General features: G+C 39.2%; 1 protein-coding gene across 1 annotated transcript in view; it reads left to right on the top strand.

The window, feature by feature from the left end:
- The first annotated feature begins 846 nt into the window (after positions 1 to 846).
- Positions 847 to 10,449, top strand: part of LOC140241546 (uncharacterized) — a 79,282-nt gene continuing 69,679 nt past the window's right edge. Inside the window, exon 1 of the mRNA XM_072321281.1 lies at positions 847 to 970. Within this exon, the coding sequence (XP_072177382.1) occupies positions 871 to 970 (100 nt within the window). The 5' untranslated portion in view covers positions 847 to 870. The remainder of the gene's footprint in view (positions 971 to 10,449) is intronic.

The following is a 10,449-nucleotide window of genomic DNA, read 5'->3' as shown; positions in this document are numbered from 1 at the left end:
GGTTAAACACAATGTCGGAATTTCGGAGCTCGCCGAAGTTCATCTTGCCACCCTGCCCGGAAAGCAGTAGATGGTAGAGGTATGAGATTTCTACAATTTTGTCTGCCCTCTGTACAAATAATCTATTAGAGGTGATTACACCTATTTCTTTCCGGACTACAAATATTTCAAATTTATGCAAAGATTTACCAGAAGAGAAAAAGTTAGAGTCGATCGCATTACATACACAGAACGTCTGATGACATTTAGTATATATTTTGTTGCAATATTGATTGCATTTTCATGAAATGAATTGAAAACATGTTAATAGGGCCTATGTTGTATTCCATTCAATGGAGGACTGTTCAAAGTTTGTAATCGATAATGGTCGATGGAATTGAATACCCCGGGGATGGCCGGGCCAGGCCGCGTGTTTTTTTTAGACGGCACAGATTGGGGACCCTATCCCTAAACCGTTCACGACTTTGCCCCCTAATCCTAATCCTAACCCTAACCATCAAACCCTAACCCTAACCCTAACCCTAACCCTAACCCCAACCCTAAACCTAACCCTAACCCTAACCATAAACCCTAACCCAACGTTTTTCCCATAGGTTTAAATACACGCCATGCCCCAATCTGTGCCGTCTTTAAAAAAAAACGCCGTAGGGCCAGGGGGGGGGGGGGGGGGGTTACCGCGTCGAAGCGCGGGCAAGTCGCATTGCAGGCAAGGCCAGGCTCATGATCGATCAACATAACACGGCAGTACACCATGTTTACGCGCGGAGCGGAGGTGGCCGGAGTATTATATACGCAGCTATACTGTCTGCACCATTATGCTATAATACGGCACGGTCCCATCCCTTGACTTCTACATCAGTGAGCTAGTTAATGCGGTGGATGTGCCTGTCATCGTATCGAAGCTATCCAACCAAACGTCGACCAAACATGACCCGTCCTTCAAAGAAAGAGTTGAGGCATGAAATTGCTCGTAAGTATGCCGTATCCAGTAACGTAACCAGGATGTTCGTCGCTGTCTAGCGGTAATTGCATGAAGCTTACATTAATTTACACATGTGTATGTCTTGCCGTTCTGGCAGGTTATTGCATATTGCATTGTAAATTTAATTGTATTGTTGTGCATGTCGGGTCAGACAGTAGACGTCATGTCAGCTCAGCTTGCAACTGTATGTAACGTTAAATAGTTTAACGTTAACGTTAGACCTAACGTTAGATGTCTACTAGACTTTTCCCAACAATCTAGTGGGCAACCTACTGTAGTATACTTGGGTGACCCGCACCTCGTCATAGTTAATGTTTGCCCGTATTTGAATCACATTTCGCCACTGAAATTCTTTGAAATCCAACTCATATACAGGAAAAATGCTGAAAATTCCAATGGAATCACAAGTTCACTGATCGATATTGAAAATTTGCAGCTATCGTCGTCAAACGCGAACGATGCAAAAAAGTTGCGCGCTAAGGAAGGGGCCCGCAACTCGTCACCCGCTCTCCCATAGACTTAGCACGTGAAAGACGTGTGCGGGTGACCGTGATGTTCCCATAGACATACACGTAAAGGATGCGTGCGGGTGACTTATAACACGTATTCCTATAGCCCAATTAAAATTTCAGATTTTCGCGAAAAACTGTTCGGTTTTCACCACAATTTGCTTGGTTGTGGTAGCCCTGCCAAGTTTCAAGCGTACTGAAGACAGTCCCGGGCATGAATTTTTGTTTAGTGCGCTCAAAACAATTTTAAGCGGGGTGACGGTATTCGGGCCCCTGACGAGGTGCGGGCACCTCACTGTACATCATGCCTACACTGGCTACAGAAGAGATCTGCGATTCACCGTTGACGCGTTGTTGTTTGTTTTGATGTGTAGGAAGCCTAGGTCGGCGAGGCTACCTATGAGAAATTATTTTCAAATGTTTGAACCATTTAGACCTTGCCTATGCTGAGTATAAGACGTATTGTCTGTACGTCGGCCCGACCACGGCGACCAGACGCCTTACCATGTGAAGGCAAAAGCACGGCGACGGGACGTGCGCAGCGCAGCAGTGACTTTCTGTACAGCGTCAGGGCTGTGCTGTGTAGAATCTACTAATGATAGACGGGTAGACCATCTTTGATCTAGTTAGAAATAATCTAACTGTTAGGACCTAGATCAGTCCGGGAAACCCGCTTACGAGGCCTGCTCCCCCGTACGAGCACTGCCCCGCCTCAGGAGGCCCCCCCCCCGGAAGGCCTCATGAGGCCTCCTGAGCCGGGGGGAGCCTCAAGAAGCTCCCCATTCACTTTATTATTCATCTCACATCTGACGTATAAATTGTCGCAACTTTGCACAGTGATTTTTTGTTACACACACATGTCCACTATCCATGATGAAAAGAAGAACAAATTCTGTCTGTTTTTGTTTTTTTTTCAAAAATTGAGTTTTAATCAACCGATGCAGAGCGACCCACAATGCAAGACTGCCGCACCTAGCGGCCTGATCCGACTAAATATTTTTGGTGCTTTTTTCTGCGGCTCTCATCTTGTGCATTGAAAATCTCACAGCTTGTGCACTGTCTGTATGGGGATGCTGATGTGATGTGACGTCGCGTCGCGGGATTCCAGAAAAAGCGCCCAAAGTTTAGCGGACAGCATAGCATACCTACAAAGTGATTAGTTTGCTAACAAACTGGAGTACCCACCTACCTCTATCAGCATGGAATAGTGATTTGGAATAGATGCACAAGATCAGATTAGTACTGATTTTATTTTTCTCTTGAAGAATTTTTGTAAAAAGATGTCAGACTTCAGCTTCACGAGGCTGATTCATGCGCGGAGAGGTGAGAGCCGCAGAAAACATCACCGAAAATATTTAGTTGGATCAGGCGGCTAGGTGCAGCAGTCTTGCATTGTGTGAACACGCTGGCGCCCATGTTTTGATGGGTTGCTCTGCATCGGTTGATTAAAACTCGATTTTTGAGGAAAAAAAAACAGAATTTTTTCTTCTTTTCATCATGGAGAGTGGACATGTGTGTAACAAAAAATCACCGTGCAAAGTTGCGACAATTTATATGTCAGATGTGAGATGAATAAAAAGTGAATGGGGAGCTTCTTGAGGCTCCCCCCGGGAGGCCTCATGAGGCCTTTTGGGGGGCCTCGTGAGTTGGGGCAGTGCTCGTATGGGGGGCAGGCCTCATGAGCGGGTTTCCCGGACTGAGATCTAGATTTCTACTTGTAATTCTTGTAATAATAGTAGCATTCGTGTTCCTAGGGTGGGTGGGAATCCTGTTCCCCTTCCCGGCAAACATCATTTTGCCTTGCCCTCCCCCTTGCCATGCCCCCCCCCCCCCACCAATAATGCAGCTGTCATTTGTATGACGCACCTCTTGACCCCCGGGATAGGTGCGTCAAAGTACCAATGTGCGTCATACCTTTTAGGTACCATAACGTACCCTCCGTCACAAAAAGTGACACACCTCTATGAGACATTGACACATTAACCATGCAAAATGGTGACGCACCACTTCGTGAAAATGACTGACCCTTGATGCACATGTTATTCGCGGTACGTACCAGACTGGAATGCTGCAGAGCTCTGAATGATCATGTCCCAGTGCAGTGGCTAGTTTTCGTTTTGTACGCGAGCGCTGTAGCCTGGCGCGCTTCCCGACGGCTAGTTTTCGTTTTGCATGCGAGCGCTATATTTCATTAAACCTAGGGTATGGCGCGCTTCCCGACGGCTAGTTTTCGTTTTGCACCCTAGCCTAGAGTATATGACTCGCTTCATGGCGTGTACGTTTGCGGGCTTTTTTGTTTGTTTGTTGATGTGTGTTTGTTTGTTTACTCCTGTTTGTTCTGTTGCCTGTAGGCGTGGATTAAAGATTGAAATTTGATTTCATTCGTATTTATTCATATTTATTTAAGCACGGTAAAAGCTCATTTTAGATACGTGGCTGAATTACAATGGGGCCGCGTGTATGCATTAAAAAAAAAGCAATTAAATAGAATATACATATATGAATTCATACAAAATAATATCAAAGAATAAAATGCAAAACATGGGAAATAAAATGCATAAAGTATTAAGAATATTAAAGATACAAGGTAATTGTAAATATTTAAATGTCCAAACAGTAGGCCTACTTTCTGAATATTATTCAAAAATTTGTATCAACATTTATTTATAAATACAAGATAAATTAATACTAGTTGCAGTGGCGTAGACAGGTCCTTCACCGGGGGGGGGGGGGGGGGGGGTGATTTCCCTATAGCAGAGTCGTATATCTACTATGTATATATATAATTTATTTATAAATACAAGCACCCTAGCCTAGAGTATATGACTCGCTTCATGGCGTGTACGTTTGCGGGCTTTTTTGTTTGTTTGTTGATGTGTGTTTGTTTGTTTACTCCTGTTTGTTCTGTTGCCTGTAGGCGTGGATTAAAGATTGAAATTTGATTTCATTCGTATTTATTCATATTTATTTAAGCACGGTAAAAGCTCATTTTAGATACGTGGCTGAATTACAATGGGGCCGCGTGTATGCATTTAAAAAAAAGCAATTAAATAGAATATACGTATATGAATACAAAATAATATATGGGCAAGTCCAAGATATCGCGCACCTTACGTATGGGACATTCAGAGATTTCAAACCTCTGAAAAGTAATGAAGGAGCACTTGGATTTTATTGTTTATCATCAGGAGGACTGGTATCCTTGAGAAGAATATTGTGTTTAAGTTTGGTGTCATTTGACCTTGGGTTGATTATTTTATTAAGAAAAATATGCCAACTTACGTATGGGACCAGAGAAAAACTGGATTTTTCAAAATAAAGTTTGAACTGAAAATTCTCTGAAAGTACCTTACTGATCAAGTTCTGTTTGGAAGTGAAGAAAGGTACAATACTGAAGTATCTTTCAGCAAAGTTTCACTGCAAAAGAATAAAGCATATTTTCATGAAGTTGGTTTAATTAACGAAAGTACACCTTACGTATGGGACATGGCTCAACTTACGTATGGGACATTTGTCTTTAGTGCACAAATGCATTCATGGGAATGACTTTAAATTTCCCCATAGTGTCATATTCAGTTCCACAAATCATGCTACAACATGTAACAAATGAAATAGACTTCTAAGTGGGTACTTTCCCGGTTCAGGTACCCAGCAAAAGCTAAAATAAAACAAATAAAAGTAATTACCAATTTACAATTAAATGTCTTAGTTTGGATTCCGTCATGCATTAACACTGTCCTCATGATGTCTACACATGCAGATATAGTATACTGACACTCTATTTCTAGCCCATTTGTAATTACTCTAGTCAATATTTTTTCATCAAATGAAAAAAAAAAAATGAGCAAATTCTAGCTTGTGACCTTGATATAGCATACATGTACATGTACAATAACTAATTTGTAGTCTTGATAATTTCAACTTTAGAATCAAATGTCATGTACAATGTATTTGCAGATACAGTTTGAAGTGGGTACTTTCAGTAGCTCTAGGCTTACCTTGCAAGTTGTCTAAGTTTTTATAAAGCTTTATAATTGTTTGAAATGCAGCACAAAACACAACAACAAGAGTACTTCATTTTGCTCTGTAATCATCATGTTTTGCCATGTGAATTTTAGCTGAACTGCAAAATCAATCAAATTTTAATGAAAGTTTTAGATTTTAAGGAGATAGAAGAATGTATGTACCAATGCTGTTTCTGTTTTTTTTTTTTTCAAATTGCTTGGCTTCGTGTCTATGAAACCAAAGACGACAAAATTTGTGCTACTTTGTACATACATACATGCTTGTGTAGTGATACAGGAAAGATTATCATTTGCACATTCAAATCTAGATTTGAAACACTTAAGTAACTCACTGATCTGCAAATTACAATTTTGAATAAATTCTAATAACCTCATTTGATCATACACTACCAGATTGCAGTGTATGTTGATAATTGTGTAGATGTGGGGTACAAAGTAAGTATGAGTTGATGAAGGTGTCTCAGAGCACATCTGTCTCTTCAAACACAAAATAGAAAAGAAAATTGAATTTCCTATTTGTTTGTGTAATTTGTGTTTTTAGCACTCCAACCACAGAACCAGTATTGATATTGTGGTTTATAGCAAATGTAAACTATAGTCTTCATTTTACAGGATTTTCAGAAATCATGTTCATGACCTTGATAAGTCATGACATATTCTGAGGGTGAACAGTTGAAATATTAACAATCATATCAAAATAAAAAGTACAAGTGTACTCTCATAGGGTTTTTCCTTTGCTATCAACTCAAGTAATGACAAAGTTACCTGCTCACACCTTAAGTGATTTTTCTTGTCAGTAAGACCTATAATGTTGTCATTGATGCGCGCCATAAGCACAATTGTTTTGATTTCGCTTTTGAGGCTGTACAACCTGTGGTACATGCTGAACAGTGTACTGCACCTAAAATGACACTCAAAGTCATTTTGTAGAGAGGTAAAGTTGAAAATGATAACTGAATTAAGAAAATGTCCAATATCAAAATGTTAACGGGGAATGTTAATTCAAGACCAGCTGCACAGCCTGTAATGAAAATAAGAAATTACAAGTACAAATGAATATTCTTTATTTTCCTTTCTTAATCATAGAATGACTCAATAATGCTGTTCTTACACTCTCCCTGAGGTCATCTGAGTAGGAGAGGCAGATATATAGACATATTCTTCAGAGTAGGTGCAAAGATAACCATTAACCAAACAAATGTAAGGACATATAGCATCCATGTCAAAAGGCGGTTTTCCCATTCACTTTGCATGTAATGTCCCATACGTAAGGCATTTGTCCCATACGTAAGCAAACTTTAATTAGTTATAAGATGAAGGACTAATTAAATTTCCTCATTTAGTTTTGCTAATCTGGAGTTGAAATGAATAAATTAGAACTTCCTAAAGTATGATTGGTCAATGTTACAAATCTTCAGAAAAAACTTAAAAAAACATACTCAAATCCTTACGTATGGGACACTATGTTCTGGGAAAGTGCATAATTTGCATAATTAATGTGCTGACCTTGTCTTACCAATTGCAGATTATACTAACTCATACAGGGGTCATGTCCATAAAGGAACTAGGTCAAGGACAAATTCAACTGATTTTAGATGAATATTTATAATTTGTCCCATACGTAAGGTTTGTTTTTGATTTATGCAAATCAAGGCCATATTTCTTGCATAAATTTGCATAATTCAATATTTTCTTTGCTGGAAACATATGATTTAACTCTTTGGCTACAAGATGATATCAATAACTTTTTGATAAAATCAAGATGAATTTTGAGCATCTGAGGGGACATTATCTTGGACTTGCCCATCAAAGAATAAAATGCAAAACATGGGAAATAAAATGCATAAAGTATTAAGAATATTAAAGATACAAGGTAATTGTAAATATTTAAATGTCCAAACAGTAGGCCTACTTTCTGAATATTATTCAGAAATTTGTATCAACATTTATTTATAAATACAAGATAAATTAATACTAGTTGCAGTGGCGTAGACAGGTCCTTCAAGGGGGGGGGGGGGGGTTGATTTCCCTATAGCTGAGTCGTATATCTACTATGTATATATATAATTATATATATATAAACTCGGTCATATTGTAATTTTTATAATAATTTTTATAATCATTTAAATACTTTTGTTTGATTTTTGAACTGGCATGCAATATTACTATTTAATATAGTTTTTGTTCGATCTTTCGATCTGGGGGGGGGGGGGGGTGAATGTACACACCATCCCCCCAGCTAAAATTCTGGGGGATGCATCCCCCATCCCCCCTGCTATCTATATGCCCCTGACTAGTTGACAATAAGAAATCAAATTTATGAGATATGAACAAAAATGCGTAGGAGAAATAGCAATGAAATATAATATGAATACAAAGTATTAATATCAAAGAATATTTATATTAAGAAAATGCAAAACATATGAGAAATAAAATACATAAAGTATTTTAATAAAGATACAAGGTAATTGTAAATATTTAAATATCCAAACACTAGGCCTAGGCGCCTAGGTGTACTTTCTGAATATATTCAGAAATTTCTATCAACATTTTAAATATATTACAAGATTCCCAAATACTAGTTGAAAAAATTAAGAAATCAAATTTTTGAGATATGAACAACAACAAAAATAAAAATGCATAGGAAAAAAACACTTCAACTTCGAATGACTTCGAATTTCTCAAAACCGTTCCCTAGTTCATGGACATCCCATAGAAACGCGTGTTTTGATATACACGTTGCTATTGCATGTCCTCGAACTATCTAGTTTCGCGAAACTACGGCCTGGCCACAGTAATTTTTTTTCCGTAACCTCCCGCCTCCCCTTCCCCGATTCGAAAACAGCTTGATTGAAGCCCCTGCCTATTTAAACACGAACCTTATTAAACCCTAGGTTAGGTACATGGTTTATATGGCTGGTGCTTAAATAGAATTTACTATTTTAAGTTAACATAGGTTTTAATAGACTCTCAGTAGTTCCATAATCGTTTGTATGTGTCGATCGGCAGGTTAAGGTTACGGAAAAAATAATCGTGGCCTGGCCTCTGCCATGCCTCGTCTTCTGTATACGTATACATATGTACACCTGTACTGTATACATGTACCACATGGTCCACATCACGCACGTGGTTTTGCTGCAGATTCCACGGTCGACGGTCGATGCTACACTACAGTGAGAGCGATTGAAGGATAGCGAGCTTCGCGATGCCGCGGGCGTGTATGTGATGATTTTAATCACAAATCGTGTTTGGTAGTGTGGTTTTGGAGCAAATTTGTGCTCAAACTTTCTGAAAAGACCTTCAGTCTGACATCAGATAGAAAAAGAAGACATGCGAGAATGAAGTGAGTATCAGTATGTTATAATAAAACTGAATGAAAATTGTGTCATTTTCGCGTTTTCAGGAGCTGGTGAATTCAGCCGGTTCGCGATCGCGAGTTTTTTTTATTCTGTTACGGAGGGATACCATGCAAGAAGCCTCGCAAAATTATATGACGGTCCTATTAACGAACCTTTTGACACACTCTGGTTAAATGACCGACTATGACGCACATATGGGTCAGTATTGTGACAGACATTTTGCTCCCATGACGGTACCACTCGTCATCAAATTGGTGGTACTTGACACGGCCATGACGCACCTTTCCCGGGGGTCAAGAGGTGCGTCATACAAATGACAGCTGCATAATTCTCAGGAGGTTTAGGAAAAATACTGTATAACTATAAGCTGTTACTTAGCGTACAGATATTTGAGGAGTTCTCTGACATTTTCGCAAGATGTTGAGTTCGTGAATCAAATGGAAACCTATGTTATTGTAAGTGTACTGTTACCCTAGCGCATGGCGACATTTTCGCGTATTGTTAAATTCGCGCTCCAAGAGTCGAGTGATTCGCGAAATTCGCGAAAATTGATACAGCAGCGGAGCTGATTTACGCAGAGTAGTATCTTTTCTCCTTCCATTTTCCATTGATATCTATGTACAAAAGACTGGCAAAAATTAGATTCTGTTGCTGTGAAAATGTAAAAGTAATGTTATTCATAGATGAATAACTCCAACAACAACAAAAATCAATCACATGTACATTAAAGAATTTGAAACTATTCTTTTTTTTTCAAAGCTTGTAAACCTGTATAAAATATAAGGGTCTCTGTGTTAACCCTTCAGATCTCTCTTATAGGAATGGGCATGTGGTTGGTCAGGCGATCTGGTGAGTTGTTGGTCTGATTGATGCAAATGTTGCAGATCAAATCAACTTCACCAGTTTTCAAGCAATTCAACTGAAATTTGGGCACATTTGTTGAGCTCGGTTTAAAGTTGTGCACAACAAATTTTTCAACAGTAGAGGGAATGGCAGGGGGACCTAAAGCCTTCAAATTGGTGAATATTTAAAGATCTTCTCTAGAACTAGACATGATAGGGGTAAGTTAGTGCTATGAGTAAATACATTGGTTACTGTAGTTCAAGTTTTCTTCATGGCAGAGGATGTTGGGTGCCCCCCCCCCCCTCCCCCCTCCCTTCTTGGGGCTGGGGGGACCAAATTGGATCCCAATTTTCACAATTTAAGTTTCTTGAAAACCCTGTGACAAATTTTCATTCAAGTTGGCAGGTAGCATCCCTTGGGTGATAGGATCTTCTTTTGTTCAAATGATGCCCCCCCCCCAGTTCTTGAAAATGCATTGTTAATGCCTGTTTAATTTCAGACATGATTTCTATTTGTGACCCTGCAGCACAAAACCAACAAAAAGTCGCCAGACATCAATTCTTAGTTAAGAGCAGATTCTTAAAGAGCAGACTCTAAGCTTTAAAATGATGTATAACTAAATTCAAACAGACTCCCCTAACCTATCTTAAAGTAGAAGTCCGGACGATTTTGAATAAATTTCACCATAATCTACATAAATCAAGGACCATAATGACTAAGTTTCATTGAAA

The sequence above is a fragment of the Diadema setosum genome, chromosome 18 (genome assembly GCF_964275005.1).
Source record: "Diadema setosum chromosome 18, eeDiaSeto1, whole genome shotgun sequence".
Classification (NCBI taxonomy): Eukaryota; Metazoa; Echinodermata; class Echinoidea; order Diadematoida; family Diadematidae; genus Diadema; species Diadema setosum.
Note: the sequence above shows the minus strand (reverse complement) of the source record. Positions and strands in the feature narration are given on the sequence as shown.